Here is a 25421-nt window from a genome sequence, read left to right on the forward strand (position 1 = left end):
GAGGGAAAATTCAGCTCCTCCCTTCAGCTCCAGAGCCTCAGCAGCTGGTGCAGGGAATCTCCTAATACTTTATCCCTCCTCAGTGGAGACCACAGTCCAGAGTCCTGGGTCCTCACCAATGACTTCCTCCTTTGTGCTCGAAGGGGTGGTGATCATGGGACCCTGCACCCACTTGCCTGTCTGACCTGAACCCTCTGGTCTCTTCCCATTATCTCCTGCAGCACCAAGGAATGTAGTAGAAGCCAGCCTTTCTAGCAGAGACTTGTCTGTGTGTTTTGACTCTCAATCTATATGGCTCCTTGAGGGCAGAAAGCTGGCTGGTTACAGTCAGAGGGAAATAGTGGTTCAGGACATTGCAGTTTAATTCATTTCATGCTAAACATCAAGGAAGATGAGATACACAACATGGAATGCGGCGGCACCAGACCAGACATGAAGGGTTTTCTCCAGGACTCGTGAGTCTGACTTTGGTAACTGGGGAGATGGTGTGTCGTTCTGTCACTCACTGAAACGGAGGATGCAGGAGGAGGAGCAGGTGCTGCGGGGAGCAGTGTTCATTTGGAGGCTGGTGGAATGTGAGGTGTGGTGGAGCATCCAAGTAGAAAGGTCCAGTGAATAGTTGAATGCAGGGTCACTCTTGGGGCTGAGGAGGGAGAAGTCAGATCTGGAGGTGACCGATGGTGATGCTCCCAAATCTGTAAACCGTGGGCTTTGGATGTGGCTATTCAAGGACCTTGCACAGACCAGCAGAGCTCAGAGCCAAGATGGCGCCCTGGGAAAGAAGAACAGAGGAAGGAGGAGCTCCAGGAAAAGAGGCTGAGAAGGAACAGCCAGGGAAGCAGAAGTGAAACCAAGAATTGTTTTGTTTTGTTTTTTCAGCCAATGGAGTGCAGAATTTCAAAGAAAGAAGTCAACAAAGTGAAATACTAAGGATTGCAAGTAAGATCAAACTTAGGACTGTCCACTGGACTTGGCTACATGAAGATCAAAGGTGATTTTGGGGAGAGCATTTCAGGAGTGGGTCAAGGAGGAGCTAGATGGCAGGGAGTACAGATGGAGGACGAGGACAAGGGCACAGGTCACTGCGTAGTTCACAGGGCTGCTGATGGGGGAGGGGAGGGAAAAGCTGAGCATCCTTATTTGGTAAAAAGAAGAACCACGGGTGAGGGCGGAGAAGGTAAAATAAAGAGGACAAAGGATCATGGAAGATGAGAGGATGGGGGCTGAGCGCCCCGCCTCTGTGGAGACTTGTAGGTGATGGAGAAAGCGGAAGAAGTTATTTTCCTCTGTGAAGTAGGAGGTAGAGACATCTGCATAGGGTAGAGTGGGAGGTGGTGGGAAGGAGTTGAGGAAAGAGGTGAAAGTTAGGAATGTCATTGAAAAGAAGTGGAATGAAAGTGAGCAGATTCACAGCATTGCCTCAAAGTGTGACAGTCCTGCTGAGGTGGGAGACCATGAATTCCCAGCTCCTCTATGCAACATGGGGGCTTCCCTGTGGCTCAGACAGTAAAGAATATGCCTTAAATGTGGGAGACCCGGATTCGATCCCTGGGTCAGGAAGATCCCCTGGAGAAGGGCATGGCAACCCACTCCAGTATTCTTGCCTGGAGAATCCCAGGGACAGAGAAGCCTGGTGGGCTACATACAGTCCATGTTGTCACAAAGAGACACGACCAAGCAACTAACACACACACACACACACACACACACACTATGCAACATGGTCATGAGGCTTTCTCCTTCTTCATGGACAGTTTACCACATGACAGGACAGGTTTACCGAGCATCAGAGTATTGCTGGGCAGAGCGATTTATTTTTTCATTAATCTTTTTTTTTAATTTTTATTATTTTTAATTTTTATGTTGACTTTATTTTGCTTTGCAATACTGTATTGGTTTTGCCATACATTGACATGAATCCGCCACGGGTGTACATGAGTTCCCAATCCTGAGCCCCCCTCCCACCTCCCACCCTAGGCAGAGCGATTTAATAGCAGACCAAAGGCTCTGGGCTGGGATAAGAAGTAACAAAGGAGCTGCATGAGCAGGAGAGATGGAGGAGTTTGTAATACGCACTGGGAGTAGAGGGTGAAAGTGGAGGAACTGAAGGATACAGGCAGTCAAATGCCGGATTGTGACTTTTCAGAAGCGACCCTCCGAATGACAGTGGGGCACCCATGGGAGCGTGCTGGTTTGTGGAGAGGAGGTTAACACCCTCAGAAGTGAGCAAGCCAAGGGAGGACAAAGCTAGGGCATCAGATTTCCCAGACACTGGGGCGATGGTGGGAGAAGGGAGAAGATAGTAGGCCAGGCACCCAAGTCCTCAGTGAGTGCAGGGAAGGAAAACAGGAAATCCAGGAGAACAGATGGATTATCTGAGTGAAGGGGAGAAAAGATGTCTGGAAGCAGACCCGGCCTCTCAGATATGCATAATGGGATCTTGGGAGAGGGGAGACCTCATTTGCAGGGGAGAACACTCTTGAATAGCACTTTGAAACCTCTCCTAAAGATCAGCAGTGGAGGTGGGGGTGGAGACACTGAGGATTGGTCACAGCAGGAGGGGGCATCAGCCCTTTGGTCGGGGTGAAAGGTGGCAGAACAGGAAAGTTGGGCGCCTAGCCAGCCTCAAGGGATTAAGGCTGGTTTCTGTGTCCGGGGGGTTGGGGATTGAGGCCAGATGCCACTACTTGCTGTCTGAGGCTCAGGGGTCCAGAAAGACCCTGGTGAGAGGCTGACTGGTACCTAAACAGGCTCTTCCTGTGTGGAGGCAGGCACCAGCTTGTATCTCTGGGGGGTCGTGTGCTGTTCCCCGCTGGACTATTCCTCTTTAAGAGGAAAACTGATTGTATCTCCACGTCTTTGCTCCAAGCTTAAGCACCTACTTGTAAATCTCTTATTTTTCTCAGCCAGCTGTGCCTCATGGTTTGGTCTTATCTCCCCATCAGGGATGGAACCCAGGCCCCCTGCAGTGGAAGTGCTGGGCCCTAACCACCGGACTGCCAGGGAATTCCTAGAAATCTGTTTTTGAGAAGGAAGAAGGGGACGAAGAGGACTGTCACAACAGAGAAGCCTGGTTAGAGAAGAGGAAAGGTTGGGGCAGGCGTGTTGATGGGCATCAGAATCCAGCACGGGTCTCGAGCTCCCTGGGTTCCTCACCCATCTCCCTCGCTGGAAGAAAGCTCATCTTATCTGCTAACCTTAAATTCCTGCAGTCTTCGTCTCTAATACTTAGGCTCATTAATCTTTATTTCTGCTGTGAAAAGCCAGGAAGATGGGAGGCTATGAAGCCTGTGCCAACGGGAATGGCACGGGGTGGGAATAAAAAAACAAAAAATTTACTCAGTACTTTTCCTTACGTGTACCCGCCTTTCTGGTGTGTTAGGAATGAGAGTTTGGCTTCTGTTTGGAAAAGCAAACAGTCAAGGTCCTAAGTACCCAGCCATCAGCTGAACACAAAGTCCCTGTGACCTGCCTCGGTCCCGCCCATTGCCCCACCTTCCAGCTGAGGTGTGGAAATGGAGAGGTCTACCCTGCCTGTCAGACTCGGTTTTCATCAGTCCGGTCCACATCTACCCAGCCAATTCTGTAAGAAAAGTTTTCTGTCTTAACTTTTACCACCAATCTTGGTAAGGCATCAGAAAAGAGACAAACCACACACTTTTTTCAGAAATCAAGATTTTATAAAAAGGCATTTTTCTCTTATATCCATAAAATGATATAATTTTTGCAAGTCTAGAAATGTGTCATAAATTATACAGAATGTTCCTTAATTACAGCTCAATGCAACTTGGTACTTTCCTCCCTCCCTAAAAAACGAGAGAGAACCAAAAAAATAATATATATAACTGTATATATATATATATATTTATATTTATATAATATAGACAAACCAAATATGAAAAAAAATCATTTCCTCTTTGGTATAAAAATCAGACTCTCACCTTGAGAGACACACAAACAGACATGATGTTGAATTTGTAAACCGTGTGGCCAAAAGGAATTTCCCTGTCAAGCTTTCCCCACCTCCAGCCCCTGCCCACCCCACCCGCCTCACTGGAACACCTCCAATTCCCATGGGACGACCACATCCCTCACTCCCAGCTCCACACCATTCCTGAGTAACCCCCTCCACTACCGAAGACATGGAAAAAGTTCTGCCCAAGGTTGACTTGGTGGCAACTAACTTGGGCAACACCTAACTTGGGGAAGAGCTTCGTAGGTGTGGATCATGGAAAGACTGACGCGCCTCGGCTCCGCTGTCATTGAGCACCCCCTGCCGGAAGCCGGGCCTGGAGCGGGAGGGACCGCTGTTGCCGGGAGCAGCAGAGCTTGGCTTCCCTGCAGCCTCAGCTCACAGGGCTCAGCTTCCCATTCCCGGCGCCGCCTCAGGTGCCGGCAACACCGACGAGGAGGGAGGACAGTCAGAATGGACTCGGCCCATGAACGTGGGTCTAAATTTGACATTAAAGAAAATGTTTCCAGGATTACTTATCACACCCAGCTTTCGGTCACTGAGGACGGGCCGTTCTCCCGGGCTCCAGTCCGGTACCAGCAGGACTTACGGAATCCAGGAGTTAGTTGTGGGGGCGGGGGGAGTGGGGGAGGGGCAGCACTTCACTCTCAAGGTGAGGAAGGAGACAGGACCCAATGCCCCCGGTATATCCTCCCAACAGCCTCTGGCTGATGGGCAGCTCCCTCCCAGGTCGGCCTCTTGGTCCCGCAAGGGCACCAGCTGCTGGAAGGCTCCTCCCAAACCGCTCCCCTCCCAGCCAGGCCGGGGCACCTTCCCCCAGAGAGTTAAGACACCAACACAACATAAAAGTCACATAAAGGCCGCCTCCACTTGCCAAAAAAAAAGACAGAACCAAACTGGACACAGACACAAATCAAGGAGAGACACACACACTGTGAGGGGCCCAGGGCCCCAGCAGGTCTCTGGCTTCCCGGCATGATACATTCTTGTGTAATTCAGGAACAGGGGCTCTGGGGCCCCTCTGGGGAGCGGGAGTAGAAAAATATAGAGATTATAGTCTCCCTGTGGGCTCCCAGGCAGGACAGGGGCAGACACAATCTCTCACAGGTTTTCTACTGCTTTTGGGTCCACATTTGAGCCCCCAGTGGGGGCTGGTGGCCAATGCCCCAGCCCCACTCTGTCCTTGGGGCCCTCCCCCTCCACCCTCCCAGCTGCTCGGAGGGCCCTGGGCTGGGGATGCCCCAGCCGCTCCTAGCAGGACCAGCAGGACAGAGTCTACCAGGAGAGAAGGGATGAGGACCTAGGCAAGAAATGAGGACCTGCAGCTTGGAGACAGACACTGTCCTCTCGGCGGCCGGCCAGCCCCATGTGAGCTGACTGATCACCGGCACGGAGCGTCCGCCTTCTGGCCTTCAGCCCTTGAGGGGCTTGTCGGCCCCTCCGCTGGGGCTGCTGGCGCTGTCACTCTTCTTCCTGCGGAGGCTCTCAATCCAGCTGGAGCTGGAGCGGGTGGTGAAGCTGGAGAGCGCCAGGGAGCTGAGCCGCATGTTCTTGCCAGACATGATGAGTTCCCCGAAGCCCTCCTGGTGGGAGAAGGCGTAGCCAGAGCGCCGGGACCCCGTGCGGCCCACCCGCCTCATGCAGCGGTGTTGGGCCTTCTGCTTCTTCCTCACCAGCTGGGTGTAGCGGACCTGGCAGGAGCGGGGCAGCATGAGGGAAGGAGCCTTTGTCAGCGCACGAGCATCAGACACTACCTCGGAGAAGGGACCTAGAGCACCGGGGACTGGGCAGGCACAGGGACCACCACCCACACACTTAACGGAAACTGCAGCAGTGTTTGCACACGCCACCTCCGACCCCCACAGCAGAGAGCCCGGCCTCTCACCGTGTCCGAGAGATCCGGCTTCAGGTTCAACCTGAGAAACCGAAAGGCGACCACAGGCATGATGCAGACGACCGTGGTGAGCACGATGGTCAGCCACACAGTCGGCTGGGCCAGGGTGTTCTGGGCGTTACCTGGGAGAGGAGGAGCCGGGCGCTTCAGGAGGCACAGAGCAGGTGTAAGGGCAGCCCCTCAGAGCCCCCCATTTCTTTTTCTGGCAGCCCCACTTTCCCAGTCTCAAAACTTAAGTCATCTCTGGCCTCTCTTTCTGCTCCCCAAATGTTTATCTCCAAATTGGATTCCAGCTCCAAACTCTACCCAAGACTTCAGATCTGCTTTTGTTTTTGTGGGGTTTTTTTGGCTGTGCTGCACAGCATACAGGATCTTAGTTCCCCAACCAGGGATGGAATCCACACCCCCTGCAGTGGAAGTTCGGAGTCTTAACCACTGGACCATCAGGGATGTCCCCAGACCTGTTTTTCTTTAACTGCCTTAACCTGCCATCTCTGTTCATCTCAGCTTCACACAGCTGAAAGTGAACTACTGTTTCCTCGGTTCGCAATTTGCTCCACATCTTCCTTGCCTCAGGAGATGCTACCACCCACTAGGTTGCTCCAAGGAAAAGCTCTGAAGTCAACCTGGTTCCTGCCCCAGCCATCTCAGGCCCCCATCCAATCTGTCAGCTCCATTTCCAAAATACCTACAGGATTCCACCACTTTTACTCTACTCCAAGCCACCATCATTCTCACCTCCTACATTGCTGCTACAGCCTCCTGGCTAGTCTCCCCAGGTTTCCACCTTTGTCCTCTTTTTTAAATTTATTTGGCTGTGCCGAATCTTAGTTGGGGCATGCAGCATCTAGTTCCCTGATCAGGGTAGAACCCGAGCCCCCCACATTGGGAGCTCAGAGTCTTAGCCACTAGACCACCAGGGAAGTCTCTGTGCTCCACCTTTCATCGTCCACAAAACAGTAAGAGTGAGCCTTTAAAAACATAAAGCAGTTTATGACATTTCCCTGCTCAACACCCTCTAAAATCCAAAGTTCTGGGCTTCCCTGGTGGCTCAGTGGTAAAGAATCTGCTTGCCAGTGCAGGAGATATGGGTTTGATCCCTGCTCCAGGAAGATCCTACACGCCTCAGAGCAACTAAGCCCACGTGCCCTATGCTCTAGAGACTGGGAGCCCGTGCTCTGCAGGAAGAGGAGCCGCCACAGTGAGAAGCCGGTGCACTGCAACTGGACGGCAGCCTCCACTCTCTACAACTAGAGAAAGCCCATGAGCAGCAACGAAGACCCAGCACACCAAAAACAAATAAAAATCACACGTGAAAAAACCCCTAAGTTCTTAGCCTTGACCTATAAAAGATCTGGACTGATTTTCATCCCTAACCCTCTGCCTCAGCCCTACCTTCCAACCTCATCTGCTCCACGCCTCCAGCCCCTCTGCCACTCATGACCTCTCTGCAATCCCTCAAATAAGATTTCTGTATCACTGTGCCTCTTCTTGTACCAGTCCTTCCCAGAGAGGCCAGGGGCTGGGTCAGATACACCTAGAGCCCCATGGCACCATCCAGAATACGTGACACGTAAGGAGTGCTGAATAAATGCCTACCTTCCCTGTTAGTCCCAGAAGGACTGTGATCCTTCACTGACTCAAGGGAAAGCCAGAGGGACTCACCCACAAACCGAAATTGGTTTGGAAACATGTCGAAGAGCCCATTGCTGTGCATGGCAAAGAGGATGGCAAAGTAAACTGCCAGGCTGCCCCAGATGAAGAAGTGGTTGATAGCTGTCCAGTAGCCAGTATCCAGTCCAATCTGCAAAAAGCAGTCGTCACAAGCAGAAGGAGCATCCCCCTCAAACCCTGTCCCCCTCCCAGGAACAGAACTGTAGTGCCCAGGGCACCCCAGGGACAGGAGGCTCACTCACTCTGGGAGTGGGGGCAGCCCCCGGACCACCTCCTACCTGCACGCTGACCACGATGACCAGTGAAGTGGCCACGGTGACCGCAAAGGACTGGTAGTCAGCTAGCTGGGTGCCATCATCCCGGGTGGCTTCAGCAAACACCCCATAGGGGATGAAGAACATGAGCACGGACGTGTAGATGCCCTGGGCGATGCAGATGAAGAACTCCCGCTTGTTGAAGAGGAGATTCAGCTGGCCTGGCTCGTATAACTTAGGGTACTCCATGCTCCGCTGCTCTGGGACATCCTGTGTGCAGACGGCCAGCGGCACAGGAGGCTCAGAAGCTGCCCAACTCAGGGGGGGACAAGGGCAGACTTTGTCCCTGCCTCCTTTTTCTAAACTCTTTGGCAGCTAGACTCAGCCTCAAGCCAACTGCCCCGAGTCAATGTTTGTTCAGCAACCCAGGGAAGTTAAGGTCAGCAGTGGCCGAGAGGGAGGCCCAGTCAGCTGCCCAGCTCACGGAACTGCCTTCCCAGGGACCACAGCCAGTGAGCACAAGAGCCACATGCCCACCACTATTGGGTGACACCCTCGCAGCAATGCCCCTCTTCCCAACCCACTCAGGCACCCAACTCCCCCATACCTGATCGAAGACCCCCATAGCCAGGACTGGGAGGGAGGTGTACACGATATTATAAAGGGTGATGAAATACTGGTCGTAAACTGTCTGCAAAGAGAACAGGGAGCAAGAAAAGGTGAACACGCAGTCTCTCTTTACTACAAATCAGGCGGAGGAAGACAGCCAACGTGGCACAGGTGGAGGCCTGAGGAATTTTCTGGAACTTGCTCTCCACTCCTTCAACAAGTCTTTTTTTTTTTTTTTTTAATGCATGCATCAGACGACAGCTAGATCCTAAAGGGGCCAAGCAACGAACGGGACAGACACAATCTCCGTCCTCAAGGAGCTTCAGGACAGGCATGCCAGGGGACCGGGAAACTCGTCACCTGGGCCGAGAAGCCGCAGAAGAAGCCAAACCAGAAGTGGACCATGGTGAAGGCGAAGTTCTTGTAGAAGAAGTAGCAGAGGAACTTGCACATGCGCAGGTAAGACCAGCGTCCGTGCACCAGCAGGAGGCGCTGCAGGAACCTGAACTGGGAGAAGGCGTAGTCGGAGGCCAGCACCGCCTGGATCCCTTCCTGCCCGCTGATGCCCACGCCGATGTGAGCCGCTGCAGAGACAAGAGACGACGGGAAGACGGCGCCGCCGCGCGCCTCAGAGTCCCACAACGTTCTGGCCCGCCCCTTCCGTCATCACTCCTCCCTGGGTCTCTCTCCCTGCCCCAGGGCCCAGCCGCCACACCTGCACAGTCCACACTCACTTTTGATCATGCTGACGTCGTTGGCTCCATCCCCGATGGCCAAGGTCACAGCCTTCTTGTACTTCTTAACCAGTTCCACCACCTGTGCCTTCTGCAAGGGAGTCACCCGGCAGCAGATGACAGCTTTGCAGGCACAGGCCGTCTCCAGAAACTCCAGCTCCATGTCTGCCTCTAACGCGTGGGCCTGGAACACAGATAGCACTGAGCGAACTCCATGTGCTCCAGGAGAGACCTGGGGATCAACTCCTTTTAAGACCACAGCCCCAGTGAAGTCCAGGGAATGGGAACAAGGTAAGATATAATAGCCGCTCTCTGAAAAGATCCTGCCCAAGCTAAGGGTGGCGACACTCACCAGGCTGTGCCCGTTGATAACCAGGGCATACTCCCCAGCCACAGCTTCCAGGACAGAGGTGAGCCTGGAAGAAGAAAGTTTCTCCTGGTAGGTGAAGCCATTGCCCACAGCACGGGACGAATCCATCATCTTCTCCCGGGCTTTCCTGTGAAGGGGAAACGAGACCATGGTCGGCCAGGACAGGAGCAGGATTCAAGCCCAATCAGCAAACCTGTGTGTGACCCCCAGGTATGGTGCAGAGCATCCAGGTCTGCTTACCTGAGCTCCTCCCGCACTTCCAAGACCGTGTGGCCAGTGACGATGAACACCTCTGTCATGTCGTCCGTCAGCATCTTGCAGGAATAGCCAATGTTCACGGCCGTCTCTACCAAGAGAAAGTGCAGGTGCTCTGGACAGGCCCCTGACGAAGCCGCTGTACTTGCCAGCCCGGTGTTCCAGGCTTGCCAGGACCCCACGGTGCTGTATGCAGGTTCAGTCTCCTCTGCCCTATAGGCCTCTCACCTTGTTTGTCTCCAGTCAGCACCCAGATCTTGATGTTGGCCAGCGTCAGGAGGGCAATGGTCTCCGGAACCCCTTGCTGAAGCTTGTCCTCAATGGCTGTGGCACCCAGCAGCTGAAAATAACCACAAGCGCTCCTAGCACAGGAGTCCAGGCCCAGGCCCTCCTCACCCACCCTCGGCCCACTCTGCAGACCATACCATCATGTCGCTCTCGACCTCCTCGTAGATGCTGGCCAGCCGGTCGTCCCGGCTGTCCTGGGCCAGGCTGGCTTGGAGCCGTCTCCCGGCCCACTCCTCGTAGTATTCTTCATCCAGATCCTTGTAGGCCAGGACTAGGGTTCTCAGCCCTTCGCCCGCATACTCCTGAAGGAGGAAGAAGCCAGAGAGTCGGCCCCAGTCTCCCACCACCTCACTGAGAGCAGCAGAACCACAGGGGCCCCTTCCTCACGCCTACATTCAGATGGTCGGTGGTGGTGTTGAGCAGCTCTTGGGTAGAATGATGGAGTCTGTCCAGCAAGATGGTGTCAGCCCCTTTGCAGTAGAGTCTTATTTTCCCCTCTGGATTCCGCACTGTCAGTGGGGCAGGGGGAAAATGTCCCAGGAAAGAATGGGATATTCAGATAGGTAAAGGCCCTGAACTGCAACACACCAAGGTCACCCAGTACACCTCACCCACCCCAGGACTGCATGCTGCCCCCGAATGCCTCTGGCAGCCCAATCCCGGCCTCACCTATGACCGACATCCGTTTGCGGATATTGTTGAAGTCCAGGATGGCCAGCAGCTGGTAGGTGATGGCGGTGCCCATCTCATGGACAGTGATGGTTTTGGGGGTACGAGAGCGGAATACGAAGCCAAAGTTCCTGGCTGCAGTGACCAAGGCCCCCTCGTCCGGAGACTGGGCTTTGTAGTAGAGCTCCCCTGGGCGTGGAGGAGGGACACACGTGGTGTCAGCGGCCCCGCTCTCAGCCACCAGCCGCGTGTTCCTGCCCAGGAAACCCCAGGTGGCCAGGCCACAGGCAGAGCATGGCTCAAGCCCGAGAGTCCGAGTCGGGCAGGGGAAGCGCAGGCCAGCGCCTGGGCTCACCTCCGCTCTTCTCCTCCGACATGACGGTGTGGCACAAGGAGAGGAGGCGGAAGAACTCGTGGGCGTGGGGGTCCCCCATCCTGACAGCCTCCAAGAGAGCGGGGTCCCAAAACAAGAACTTCTTGTCAGCCAGAGGATTAAAGGAGAAGTCGACGGGCTCAGGCCTCTGGAGCAGGTAAGAGGACCATCAGGAAAGGGTGGGTCCCCAGGCTGCTTCCTGGGGAGGGGTGGGGCAGTCCCCACCAGGATCCTGTCCACTGCCAACCTCAAGATTCCCACCCGTGCCACCAAGTCTTCCTTACTACACCCATCTCCTCCGACCCGCCTCCACGCCCTAGCCAGGCAACATGTCACCCCCGACTATGCCAACCCTGGCCAGGCACCCTGTGTTTAACTAGCACCGAGAACCAGTATGGAGGCTGGACCTTACCTCTCCCAATTCAGCTTTGTGTCCCAGGACATCGAACACGTCACCTACACACGGCCAGCAGAGAAGAAAGAACAGTGTCAGAGCAGGGGGAGGGGCTGCCAGCACAGAACCCACGGGCACCTGGGACCCGCGACCCTTGTGGCTGAGTGAACGTCACCCAGATTCAACACGGATGACCAGAAAGACAGGAGGCACAGGCACCCTGGGTCTTCAGAACGCCAGGACTCAAAAGCCGGCTCTCTCGGCTCCCCATCCCCACCCCCTTCAGGCTCTCCCCAGAGGGCAGCTCCAACGCCACACCCATGCCCCCGGGGCTCCAGGCCCCTCAGCTCTTAGGCCGGTGCAACAGACAAAGTCTCACACGCTGGCCTCCAAGCCTAGGTTAGTACAGAAAGCAGTTAGGAGAGGGGCTCACTTGGCATAAAAGACCCCACGCACCCTGTCCCCAAGCCATCCCAGCAGCTCAGCCACTAGGCCACTGCAGTGGGGCCACACTGGGAAGGCCACAGTCACATTCCAGAGACTCACAGGGGCCCTGGGCAGCAACACGGGGAGAGGCTAGCACTCCGCCAGGGCTGACAAGGTCCCACCTGGCCCGGGGTGCCCAGCGGCCAGCGTCCTGGGCTTCTGTTCAAACAGCCAAGGAGCGGCCCCACTGCCTGGAGCTGAGAGGCGGTGCAGGCACCAGCAGAGGAGAAGGGGGAGCACCGTCAGGATCTGCCTCCTGATCTGGGTGCAGAGCAGACCCTCTCAAGGCCCCACAGACCCCAGTAGGAAAGAAGAAAAGCCCAGATGTGGAGCCCAGCGTGGGAGCCCCGGCAGCACGGTCCTCCCCGCCCTCAACCCCAGTGGTGCGGCCATACCGTAGCTGCGGCCCGCCCTCGTCCCCAGTGGTGCGGCCATACCGTAGCTGCGGCCCGCCCTCGTCCCCAGTGGTGTGGCCATACCGTAGCTGCGGCCGTTGATGGAGCACTTGTTGAAGACCATGATGTTCTGGGTGAGGGTGCCCGTCTTGTCGGAGAAGATGTACTCCACCTGGCCCAGCTCCTCGTTCAGGGTGGTGGTGCGGGCCTCAGCAGGCGTCCGCTTCTTCATGCAGAACATCTTCTTGTCCCAGTTGATGAAGTAGCTGTGGCCCAGGCGGATGACCTCCACGCTGCGCAGGGGACAGGAGGTGAGGCTGAGGGCGGGGAGGGGAGCAGGGCCCCACCCCCATGGGCCTTCGCTGCAGGCCCTCCACCTGGGGAGAGACGAGAACGGAGCGGAGCGGAGCGGACACCTGGGCGGGGGAGGGTGGCAAGGAGCGCCTGAAGGCGGAGCCTGCCATGCCCGGCCGGCAAAGGGGGTCCCCGACCCCGACCCTCCGATGCCCTCCAGACAGAAAGGGACAAAGGGCCTGGGCAGGCGGGACAGACGGCACAGGCAGAGGAGGAGGGACTGCGGACAAGGCACTCGACCAGTTCTTACCTCTGGGCTAATAATACAGAAACCATGCAGAGAAAACAAGAGAAAGTGCAAGAGGGAAGAAGGAGAAAAAAAAGAGAGATAATGAGGGTGCTGCGCGGGCCACAGCATCACACACGCCCTGCAGGGAGAGGAAACCGAGGCAGCCCTGGAGCCCCCGCCTCGCTGCCGGAGCCCAAGCTGCCCGGCTCTGGGCTGCACAAGCCAACTCGGGGCGCTCAGGGAGCACACGGGGCAGACTGAGATGCTGACTCCAGGAGGCGATGGGGCCTCAAGAGTCCGGGGAACAACCCCCATCTACACCAGCGTGGGGCTCTCCTAAGGTCGGTTCACGTCATCCTCTTTCCAAGGCAGTGCCTTCCGGGATCTGGACCATCAGCATCTCAGAAACGGCCCCATGTCTGGGTCCTGCCAGCCAAGCAATGGGGCCACATCCGGAACCCTGCTTCCCACCCGCTGGGACTGCTGTCAGGATCCCCTTACCAGGCCCAAACTGAGCCAGCTGGAAATGTCTTCGTGGCCTATGCCCCACTCAGCTGATCAAGCGTCCCCTCCCTGCCCTCCTCCCCAAATACACACACTGTAACCTGAGGAGACTTAGCAACTTTCTCAGGCAGCTACCATGGGCTTCACATGAACTTGAATACAAAACACAGACAGCGAAGTCCAAAGATGGAAAAAAAAATTCAGATTGGAAACAAGAAAAGATTTAAATAGCAACAAAGAACCAGAGTCGCAGATAATGATGGACACGCTACCACCTGATATTTGTACAGTAATTTAAATTTTTTTAAATAGTTTTTTGACCATGTCACTCAGCATGTGGGATCTTAGTTTTCCCAACTGATCAGAGATCAAACCTGTACCCCCTGGACTGGAAGCACTGGGTCTTAACCACTGGACCTCCAGGGAAGTCCCAGTAAAAATGAAATTACATTTTAATTTAAAAAATGTATTTTCCAATCTATTATACCAAGATGTTCCTATGAAGAGGCTGGAACTTGTCCCATTTTACGTGAGAAAACTGAGGCCCTAAGTGACTGTGGATTTGCCTGAGGTCAGGTGGCTACTGAGGGGGCAGGACTAAACCCCAAGCCTTCTGAGTCTCCTCCTAATGCTTCACAGAAACCCCGCTGTCCACCCTCAGCACAGAGATTCCTCATCTCCTGCCCACTGTCAGCAGCACTAGGACTCGGGTGCAAGTGGGAGATCCAAGCAGACTATCTGGGCAATCTGTGAACAAGAGAAAACATAAGGGAAGAGTTCTGAGCATCCCTCTAATGTCCTCAGCAATGTCACAGGTTGGGATCCTGGTGTTTCAGTGGTTAGGACTCTGAGCTGTCACCGTCGAGGGCTGGGGTTTGATCCCCGGACGGGGATCTAAGATGCCACAAGCCGCACAGCCAAAAAAATAACAACAATAAAGTCTACAATGTGATCAATTTAAACAAAGGCACAGGTTCTCTTGTCTCAAGTGCAAGGCACTAAATGCAAAGAGATCTCTTCTGGCCATTCGTTCTTCCTCCAGCATTCCCCCTTCCTCGCTTCACTCCCTGTTAACAGCTTCTTTCCCAAAAAAACCCTAGACGTCCTCTTACTCCTAGTTATGCTATATGCCACTGCCAGCCAACATTTCCTAAAGCGTTCTTTAGATTTTTTTTTTTTTTTAAATCTTTTAATCGTTTCCTGAGTGAATGTCCACTGGCAAAGATTCAAGCTCCTTCACAACAGGGAACATGCTTATGTTCCCAGCTCTCTGTCTCATAGGCCCCCACTCAGGGTCCATGCTCCTGCCGAACTGTCCCAGGACGAACCATTCTGAGGTCCCTATCTCCGTGCCTTTGTGTCCAGCCCTCTCCTCCAGGCTCACCTTCGCCCCTCCCCGCCACCACTCAAAGTCCCGTTCAACAGCCACCTCTTCAGAGATGTCCTCCCTGATTAACTGCATGGGGAGTAACGCGCTTCCCATCTTCATGGCACTCTGTGCCTCTGGGGTATCTCAGTGGGATGCACAGGTGTCCTACACTGTCTGCACCTCTCCTCCTGCACCAATCTGCTGCTCCTGAAGGCAGAGGCTATGTTATGCATCAACTGTGTCCCCTCGCTTCACACGCGAGCAGGACACTGAAGGCAGGTAGGATGACTGTTAACAGCACTAGTTCCCACTTTGCTTCATAATGTACTTAGATTTGGCTCCCTCTACTAGACTCAAGCTCCTGGAGGGAAGGAAATCCATTCTTAGCACATCTTTGTGCCACCGCACCTAGCCTGCTTCTTTGCACAGTCAGCATGCGATAAGTATGTGCTATATAAATCAACATGATTTTTGTTCTAATACAATCCAAAATGCCAAGAAAACTGCAGTGAAGTCTGCTTTGCCCATGAAGATAAACAGATAACATGTTCACAGCACAGGAAGGAGAGGACCCCAAGTTCCCTCTCAAGGATTTCACCTTCACGGAAGAGAAAAGTCTGCCCAGGGACCACCTGAGCTCCCTGGAGAGACCCCGGCGCAGAGAGACAGCATACCTGACATAGAGCGATATGGGCACGACGGTGTTGAGGATGATGATGTAGGACCAAAAGGAGAGGAAGCCAGAGAAGAAGGCACTGTCCACCGCCTCGTCCCAGGGCAGGTAGACCTGGAAGCGCATCCCCACCTCATGTTCCCAGATGGCATTGCCAATGGCCAGGATCACCCCCATGCAGACCAGGAATCCAAAAATCTGCAGAGGATTGAAAAGCGGAGGCTAAGCTGCAAAACCAAGGAAGCCCTGAGGAAGTCCTCAAAGCCAAGTGAATCCCTGAAGGTCACCATCAGTACCCAGAGCCCTGAAGGTTACCATCAGTACCCAGAGCCCTCAAAGGCTCAGGTATCTTTAAAATGGTCACATGCTCTAGTGGGAAGCATCCAGAACTGATGATCAACCGGCACGTGGCCTTCTCTTGCAATGCTTTTCTCAACTGTGTTCTGAGGAAGCTGAAAGGGTTGTGTAGTATCCATTCTGATATTCTAGAACCCTCAGGAGACATCAAAGGTGGTAAGGGTCGAGATAAGTTACTTTCAACATACCAAAGAAGCCTACTGGAAATCACCCATTTACCAGAGCTAAGTCTCTACAAGCCAACAAAAATACCATGTTTCTGTAATGTTCATTATCTCATACAGGTTGCCAAAAATTTTTTTTAAAAATTTTTTTGGGCCATATCACGCAGCCAATGGGACCTTAGTTTCCTGCCCCCAGCAGTGGAACTGTGGATTCCTGACCACTGGATCAGTTGAAGAAGAATCATAAGAAAGCTTTCGAAAGAAAAAAGTTGAGACCACTGCGCGATTTCAGACATCTATCTTCCAAGCTGCCTCCACTCCAGATGCTTTGAAGCAAAGCAGAAACCATTCTGATGCCCAAGGACCACCAGGGGGCGATAAGAGTCTTGGCCTGATAGCCTCTCAGACTGGGTTTCTGCAAACCCTTTAAGGGAGGAAACTGTCTCACAGGAGGCTGGCCCCAGCCTTTGCAAGCTGGCATGTGGGGGGCAGGCAGCAGGCAGTGGGGGCGCAAGAAGGGGAGTGGAGCTTGACAAGGAGCTCAGGTTTCTAGCAAAACAAGAGAAGGATTCAGGAACTACCAACAACTAAAACAGAAACTTTTCCCTTGGGATCCTTTGCTCTTGGAAGTCAGGGGAAAAGACCCTGTTCTCCAACATCCAAATGGAAATTTTTCTTTTAATTCCCTCTCCATCCCCATGAAGGCTGCCTTGTCCCTGGCAAAAGCAAACAGAAAGTCACATGCTAGACTAAGTCACCATCGTAACTGGAATCCAGAGAACGGAAGATTTGTTTTAACTTTAAGTTGTTCATTCATACATGTTCCAAAGGTTTTTTAAATAACATCTTCCAAATCCAAAAGGAGCCTGAAATAAACACTGCCTTTGAGTGGCTGACCTGCCAGTGGCTTTAAAGTTAAAACCTGAAGACTGACTACTGACCAGGGAGGAGAGATGGGAGTAACAGGACCCGCCCAAGGACAACTAGAAGGGCAGAGGCAGGAACCGTTTGTGGGAAGCCTTACCCAGAGCACCAGTGTGTTCATTAGGCGATCAATACTTGTTCTCTTGAATTTTGTCCTGCCACTGTTCTGCATCAGCTTAGTGTCAGGACCTAGAAAGGCATGGGAAAGGCTGGGAAAGGCTGGGAAAGCCCAACAACGAATCTGCCTCTAGGCTTCTGCCCGGGCATCCAGTCTATAGGACATCAGGGTGGAAGAGAGACACTGGCTGGATGAGAGGCTCGGCTCCAGGACCCACTCGTCTCTTCCCACGTTCCTGAAGGCCAGCAGAGGCACCACTCCCGCCCTTCTCTCTTTGGGCCCGAGGAGGCTCACCTGCAAAGATGACCAGCCCGAAACACCACTCGGTGTTTCGCAGCACGCAGCCCCGCAGCAGCATGTTCTGGTTGCTCAGGGGGAACTTGTTCTCCTTCCAGTAGAGGGTTCCGCTGAATTTGTCTAGCTTGTTGTTGGGAGGTTCGCAAATCACTTCGCCTAAAGGGAAGACAGGAGTGCACCTGCTTGACCATGAGACAACAGCACAGAAAAACCAGCTGCGGTGAGAGGGGGTTAGGATGCGGGCCCATCCGCACACCGCTGGCGCAACTTCCTGGGGAAGCAAGGAGGCGGCACGAATTCCTATTAAAAGCACACATACCCTCGGACCCAGTAATCCCACTTTGGGGACTCGTTCTACAGAGGTAATAGCATAGCTTGCAAGAATTTTATTGAAGCATTATTTGAACAGCAAAAGACTGAGCTGAATAAATTACAAAGCCTCAATTCTACGAAACATTATATAGTTATGAAAAAGAATGGTGTAAATTTCTTGACATAGAGATGTGATAAGATACTTATGATGAATTTAAGTAAGTACAGAAACGCTGGTTGAAGAGATTTCAGTACAGTATGATCCCACTGATTTACACTCACATAAACAGAGGGAAAAGTGTGGATGACTACACACTACACTGCCAGTTAACCTGACAACCCTGAGGAGGCTAGAGTTGGAGGGCAGGAGAGCTTTCTCTTTTACATACTACATAGTTTGTCTTGTTAGAAGAAGCATGTATAAGAAATAAGAATAAGCTGAATTTCTCTCAACATGTACAGCAAAGAGGCAGCTGGCAGCCATGAGCTCTTGAAATGACCATCAATTCTAAAGCTAAGTGATAGCCCCTCAGCATTCCTGAATCCCTCGGCACCTCCCCAACCACCCAAAAGAGTCCAGGGAGCTGCACAGTCTCAGCAAAAAGAAGCCAAAAAGAGAAGGCACAATTTAGATCCCGAAACCCAAGACATCTCCTCTGCCTGAAAGCTGCTTCTCCAGTACTACTTACCATCAAACTTGGCAAGCTTACTGATGTCTCCCAATTCTGAGGTGACTGGAATCGCCTGCCGCACTTTCATGTTGGTCTCTCTGGAAGGAGAGTGTCCCTGAGTCCTGATTCCCTTCCTTTCCTTTAGATTCTACCTGGGGACACCTGACCAAGGAGCATCACCACCCCCAGGCATTACTGGGTAGGTAACACTTCTACACACCCAAAGCCTGTTCCAAAAGGTACAGACTCCAGACCTGGGGACCACTTTCAGAAACAAGCCTGCTAGCCCACAGGAGGAAGGAGGAGACACTAAGCATGCGACTCACCCGTCAAGTTCTGCTGTCTCTATGTAACACAGCCCATGGGGCTCGCTGCTGGAAAGGAGGAGGAGATCCGCCTAGAAAGAAAACCTAATGAGAAGGCCAAAGACCCAAACCTCCACCCCGATGGACTCTCTGATGACCCCTCCTTCCACTAAGCACTCTTGGTCTGCTTAGTCCTGAGCACATGAATGGCTAGAAAGGAGGCATAATATATGACACAGAAGCTTCCCACTCAAGAAAGTTTCCTCCCATGAGTGTTTAAGAGGCAACTGTCAACAGGAAAGACTCATTCCTTTCTGCCCCCCCCAGAAAAAGGGGGGCGGGGAGAGCCGTGTAGGCCTAGAAGGGCACCTGCCCCTTACCGCCACAAACTGGTTGTTTTCTAGCTTGATAATATCACCAACACAGACGTTCATCCACTGCTCCTGCTGGAGGCTGAGGCAAGAAGACAGAGCAAAGGCCGTCAGTAGTTAGAGAAGTTCCCAGGGGACCCTTTTCCTTCCCAAGGCCCTCAGTCTTCAACAAGCACTCACATTCCGTTGATCAGCACCTGAGACTGACGGTTATTCACTTGGTTATCACTCTTGTGGCGGAACTAAAGAGAGGAGAGCAAGGTAAGCCATCTTCTCCTGCGCCAAGGGACTTAGCTGATCAGCGGGAAGCAGAACATGCTGGGTGCCACCATGTATACACCTGTTCACGGGTCTACTCCCTCCCTGACTCCCCCACCCTACTCTCGGCCAAGATTCCACAGACCTAGTGGACCAGGCTAGGGATGGTAAGGTCGCCGAGGAACTCTGCCAAGTGGAGGAGGGCGAGTTGCGGGGCCGGGGTGGGGTGGGGATGGAGGGTGGGGGAACAGTGTAAGAAGGAAAGCAGCTCACATAGTCATCAGTGGCATCTTTAACAGCTGTGATGGTGAGGACAAGAACCAAAGGCACAATGGTGGTGAACCAGGACAGGGAAGAGATCTGCGGGATCAACTGGAAAAAAAGGACAGAGAACGCATGCCTCTGAGGTCCTGTCCTCGGTTCCCCCAGACTTTTCTCCTCCTTGACCTTAGTCGGCTTTGTGAATTAATTGCAAAGGGTTTGATTTTACCAGAGGTCGCTTACCTGCAGAATGAGAAGGAACAGGAAGTAGGTATTGGCCACTTCCTGGAACTGCTCAAAGAGGTTGACAGGCAGGAAGGTGAGAATATTGTACTTGGAGGTCTTGATGCAGTTACTCTGTAGTGGGGTGAAGAGAAGATCGTGAGGCACCCTCCAATGCCAACCCAGAACCAGATTGAGGCTGCCCTCTCCACCTACACTTTCCAAACCTCTGCCCCTAAAAGCCAGGAGGTATAAGAGGAGGAAAAAGGAGGAGAGAAGAGAGTCTCATGGGGTCAACGGTCTCATGGGATCCAGCTTCACTGACAGGTCAGGGCATGAAAAATTCAGCAGAGCAGCAGATGACAAGTGGCAAAGAGGCTGCCTTCCCCTCCCCCAAGCACCCTCCCAGCAGTCAGCCCTCCACCCCCACCCAGGACGGACAGGATGCACCTGTCCTTCCTTCCCGACCCAGGAAGAGGGCACAGGTGGTCTGGGGCCTCTCACCGCATACTGGAATTTCTCATTGTATTCTCGGTCATTGGCCCGCGCCCTCCTTTCTTCTTCTGCAAGAGAATGATGCTGCAGTCAGGAGCAGACTGAGGCCCAGCCCAGCACCTTGTCAGGCCCACCCCACTCCGTGGGTTTTCCACTGAGGGCCCCAGGTTCCTTCCATGGCACACAGTTTTTTTGTTTTTTTTTTTAATTGGTTTTGCCATACATTGACATGAATCCACCACAGGTGTACATGCGTTCCCAAACATGAACCCCCCTCCCACCTCCCTCCCCATAACATCTCTCTGGGTCATCACCGTGCACCAGCCCCAAGCATGCTGTATCCTGCTTCGGGCATAGACTGGCGATTCGATTCTTACATGATAGTATACATGTTACAATGCCATTCTCCCAAATCATCCCACCCTCTCCCTCTCCAAGTCCAAAAGTCCGTTATACACATCTGTGTCTTTTTTGCTGTCTTGCATACAGGGTCGTCATTGCATGGCACACAGTTTTAAGGAGTTTAGTGGCACACCTGAGGTGTTACTGAATTCTTCCCTCTAGTCCACCTCTCACCACCGGCCTGACCACTGGGCTCTGCAGGTGTGACACTCACAGGACAGGATGCCTTTCTCCTTTCCTCACCAACTACCGTCAAGCTCTCCCACTGGGGGCACCAGTTTCTCGCCCCCATCCCTTTAATTAACGCTGTAGGAATTAACGGTCTTAGGAATCTCCAGAATAGCAGCTGAAGACACTAAGCTTCCCCTCACAGCTCCAGCCCTGTACTGTCCTCCTCCTAACCCAGTGGGTGGGGTGGGTGGCAAGACGGAGGGTCACGGTGCCCTGGAACTGCTTTGCGGCAGCATCCCAGCCCCACGTGCAGTCCCCCCTACAGACGCCTCTGCTTGTCACATGTCACCAGCAGCGGCTTCTGATTGGCCCACGATGACATCATCTTATTTCAAAGCTCGTCTTCAAGTAGGAGAGGGGGTGGTCAGGGATATGGGTCATGCAGACTGAGACAGAGATGAAAGAGGGAAGAATGGGATGTAGTTGAAGCAGTCGCTCTCTCACCGTAACCTTTCTTGTGCTGTCTGGACGTATTTCCCCTAAAACAACACATCTGTCACTAACCAAGTGACTAACGAACTAAACCTATTCTGAACACCCACAGATCTGGGACTGCAGGCACCAAGTTCAGGTCCCAGAACATAGAGGTGTCCTAGGAAGGGTCCTAGATGGGTTCTCCAGCCCAACTCCGGTGGTCATGACCACAGGCTGAAAAACGGGGTACCCTGGTTAGGCAGTAAACATCATGACAAACCCGACCTGGACTATCAAGCAGCATTCCAGACGCCTTCCCTCACTCTCCCCAGCAGCCTGCAGAGCGCACTGCAGCAGCAAAACCTCAGACCACAGCATCCTCTGCCTGCCCAGAGTGCTCCCTCTCCGCCTGGTCACTTTACTCCCAAAACTTCCCCAAAGGGGACCGTCAGGCTGAGTCGCCTGCGCAGTCAACGACGAGCATGCAAAGAGAGAGGTAGAGACCAGACCCTTCGGAGCCAGGATCTCTGGGTCTGCAGAGGATACGGGAACGCTGTGGGGAGGCCGGAGACAAGCGAATGGGGGGGAGGGGGCGGACTAAGGGCTCAGGAGAGTTGCCAGTAGCTGCCTCCCGTTACCTGTCCCCCAGGAGGGCTTCTTTCTGCTCCAGGAGGGGGGCGTCCCGGCCCGGGCCCACTTCTCGGGCATCTCCTTGGGGACCGTCATGACCCCAGTTTGAGCGGGGGAAGGGCGGGCTGTCTGTCGGTCTGTCCTCGGCCTCAGCGGCTCCGACGGGGCGGCCCCCCGGGGAGGCACAGGAGCTGCGGCCGCTCAGAGGGGAGCCCCGGCCGTCGGGCGCGCGCCCCACCTGCAGCCCCGGCCATCCCCGCGGCCGCCCGCACCCGGCGACGCCGCGCGCTCAGATGCGCCGCCGCCGCCCCCGACGCCCCCCGCGGACGCAGGCGCGCGCTGAGTGGCCCGGGACTCTGCGCGCACGCCCCAGGCTCCGCCCCCACCCGCTCCCCCGACTGCAGGGGCAGCCGCCTGCCAGCGCGCCGCGTAGGCGAAAGGCAGCACCGAGCCCCGCCTCCCTCCGCCGGGCCAATGCGCGTGAGGGGACTGCCAGCGTTGTCCAGGGCAACCGTTTTCATCCCACTGCCTCCCATCCCCACCCCCGCCCTTAAGAAAACAAGAAGGACCGGGATGGTTGGGAAAATGAGGGGAGGAGATGAAGTGTGAGGACAGAGAGGTGACGGCGGGAACACAGCACCCTGGACTCCCCAAAACAGAGAATAGGCGCTCCAGGTGCCCCGAGATAGAAGTCTGTGTGTTTGGGGGTGAAGGGCAAGTCCTCAGCACGCTCCTGGGGGAAAAACCAGCTTAGAGAATCAAGGGGAAGAATTATGGTTTCCTAAGGCTTCCCCCAGGATGGATAGGGGCTGCAATCTACCCTCCTTCAGACCCATTACCTGTCGTCCGTCCTCCTCCCTGTGCTCCCTGAGCCATAAAAACACCCACTCCAGATGGTCCCAGGGATTCCCCCTGACCCCCACCTTCTGACTGTCTTACCTGGGGGGCGCTTTTTTGCACACAGTGCCATCTCACCCAGCAAGGTCCCAGCAATCCCATGGGAGACCCTGCAGAAGGTGACAAGTGCGTGAGGTCAGGAAGCTGAGGGTAACCCTTCATTCCCCTTTTCAGACTCCTCCCCAGTTCCGATCCTGTCCCTCTCCAGCCTTTCCCACTAACTCCACACCAACTCTCTGCTCTCACTGTCCCAATAGGTCCCTGAGAAAGAGGGGACTTCCCCACCACCTCCCCCAATGCCTCTGCCTTGGATAACATGGGGGCACACACACTTTATAAAAACCAAGACCTGCAGGGAAAGGAAGGGCACAAAGAGAAGAGGCCAGATATGGACAGGAGGGGCACAGCTCCAAAAGTAGCCACCCCAGGGACCATGGATGCCCTGGGTGCTCTCCTGGTGGCAATGAGTGGGTGCCTGTGTTTACTGTAAAGCAGAATTTCCACCAAGGGGTGGGGCTGAGGGAACATGAGCCAGGAAACACCTGGCAGAGCATCAGGAAACGGTGGGCAGGCACCACCCTTCTCAAAAAGCTTATGATCTTCCCACTCCCCCCCTCCCGATTACTAAGGCTTCCATTATCACCTCCTCTAGGGGAGTTCACTGTAGAGGCATGGCCTTCACTTCCTGCACACACAGTCCCCAAACCACTTCCTCTCAGTCTGGGACAGCTGCCCTTCTGGACCAACAAAGGGGTCTTCTCAACCCTGATGGAGAGGCATCCCTCTCTCTCTCTTCCACCCCAAGCCTAGTCAGTATGGCACTGGGTTGCAAACTCAGGGAACATCATTTCTGCTTCTGCTTCTTTCTATCTCCCCATGTTCTTCCTTTCACCTAAAAAAGGTAAAAGGCCTGGCCTGTAAGACACAGTCACAGAGCCTCATCCTAGCCTGACCCAAAGGAAACTGCCAGCCAGGTCCTGAGTCCTCTAGTCACCTCCTCTTTCTTTGTCTGGGTGGAGATTCTTCCTCCCCTTTGGTTCCCCTGTCTCCAGCCTCCTGGGAACACTCCTCCAGCCTGTCAGACCCAAGAGATACTAATTGTCTGTCTGCCCAACCTCTATAATTACACTCTGGGCAAGGCCGTCATCCACACCAGTTCTTCGTTCACTAAGCTGGACTCCCTTCCTGAACCCCAATCAGGTAATACTTCTCTGACTCTCCCCAACTCTGGCAACCAAGGGTGCCTGGCTCAGGAAGAAAAACCTCTTCCAAGATGCCAAGCCCTCCTACAGGGCCCCCAGCCAGGGTCTCCACCCAGTCTACAGTATGAGTCATAGGAGGTGGGGCATGAAGGGAGAGGTTAAAAGAGAGGATGCAAGGGTGGGCATCACAAGTTCCACAGCCAGCCCCACCCTCATCTAGAAGCACTGTCAGCCCCAAGATCTGGGTTTGAATCCTAAGAAAGAGTTAATGAAGGAGCGGCAAGGCTCTCAGGAGCCAGAAGCCTGGACACCAACCAGGAAAGTTGTTTTACCTCGGAGACCCTGGGGAGACTGAAAGCTGGCTTGGCCCTAGACTTCACCCCCTCTGGGGGGCCATAATAGGAAGGAAAGGGAGGAGGGAGACCTGGGAACAGGGACCCTCTCTCACTTCTCCTTCCCAGTCTCACACAGCCTAGGTTTTCTGAACCCAGGCCCATTAGCCACGTCGCTCTGCCCCGTCACCCTGCCCCAGCCCCCTCTGCAGCCACATTTGGGATAAAAATAGCCAGCTCTGGGAAGAAGGCAGTGCTCCATGGAGGAAAACCGGCTCCTCCTTTAGGCCTGGCCCCTGCTCCCCTCCAGCCCAAACCCAGAAAGCCTGACCCCTTGTTTCAGAGGAAGCTGGCAAGGGATATTTATGGGCAGGTTAGGGAAACAGAAGGGAAGGGAATCCAGGACCCCCAGCTCACTTGCCACCGACACCTGGCCGCTTTCCATCGTCAAGGACAGAACCCGGGACTCACTCCCAGCTCCGAACTCCCAGCGCTACCACCTCTCCTTGAACCTCGGTTTCCTCACGCACAGAGACCTCCACCTTACAGAGACAAAGCCTGCTATTCCCTAACTCCCTTCTACAGGCGCCCAAACCTTCGGACCCCGAGTACGCTCCTCACCCCCAAAACTCTCTGGGCGGTGCTGAGATCCTCCTCGGCACCCCCGCGCCCCTTCGATGGTCTCCCGCGCCCCGCCAGCACCCCACCCTCCCGTCCTGCGGACGGCCTCCCGACTCTCCCCCACTCTCAGGCACCCAACACCACCTTCCCTCCAGTCGTCCAGTCCCTCACCTCCGTCTCACGGCAGCTCCGACTCCCCATTCCCTCCCGATCCTCCCCGGCCACTCCAACCCCGAGTCCGCAGCCGCATCTCCGCCTGCCCTCCCGGCCCCGCGCTGCCGGGCTGCTGCCCCCGCCTCACCTCAGCGCTCAGCGCTCGGCGCCCGCCCCGGCGGCCCCGTCCTGCCCATGCCGGGGGCTGGGGCGGGGGGCGCTCGGCTCACCTCCCCGCGGGCTCCCGCCCCCCCCAGCTGCAGCCCCTCTCCCCCCGGGGCCTCGGC

At 54.5% G+C, this 25421-nt stretch overlaps 1 protein-coding gene across 2 annotated transcripts; it reads right to left on the bottom strand.

Annotated features, from left to right (window-relative positions):
- Nucleotides 1-4093: 4093 nt before the first annotated feature.
- On the bottom strand, nucleotides 4094-25421 carry ATP8B2 (ATPase phospholipid transporting 8B2). 2 transcript variants are annotated; one of them, XM_052636783.1, is made up of 28 exons: nucleotides 25283-25421; nucleotides 22869-22936; nucleotides 20262-20320; nucleotides 19779-19892; nucleotides 19548-19646; nucleotides 19197-19258; nucleotides 19026-19098; nucleotides 18667-18737; nucleotides 18359-18438; nucleotides 17355-17513; nucleotides 17043-17131; nucleotides 15499-15695; nucleotides 12453-12661; nucleotides 11506-11549; nucleotides 11076-11241; nucleotides 10721-10909; nucleotides 10445-10560; nucleotides 10189-10353; nucleotides 9992-10103; nucleotides 9749-9854; nucleotides 9491-9635; nucleotides 9139-9322; nucleotides 8765-8988; nucleotides 8403-8486; nucleotides 7820-8065; nucleotides 7533-7671; nucleotides 5859-5989; nucleotides 4094-5664 (listed from the first exon to the last, which is right to left on the bottom strand). In XM_052636783.1, the coding sequence occupies exons 2-28, from the start codon at nucleotides 22897-22899 to the stop codon at nucleotides 5386-5388; spliced, it is 3573 nt and encodes a 1190-aa protein (XP_052492743.1). In that variant the 5' UTR covers nucleotides 22900-22936; nucleotides 25283-25421; the 3' UTR covers nucleotides 4094-5385. The 2 variants fall into 2 exon arrangements, with proteins under 2 accessions (XP_052492743.1, XP_052492742.1); XM_052636782.1 differs by lacking the exons at nucleotides 22869-22936; nucleotides 25283-25421 and adding an exon at nucleotides 21938-22054.

The sequence above is a fragment of the Budorcas taxicolor genome, chromosome 3 (assembly GCF_023091745.1).
Source record: "Budorcas taxicolor isolate Tak-1 chromosome 3, Takin1.1, whole genome shotgun sequence".
Classification (NCBI taxonomy): Eukaryota; Metazoa; Chordata; class Mammalia; order Artiodactyla; family Bovidae; genus Budorcas; species Budorcas taxicolor.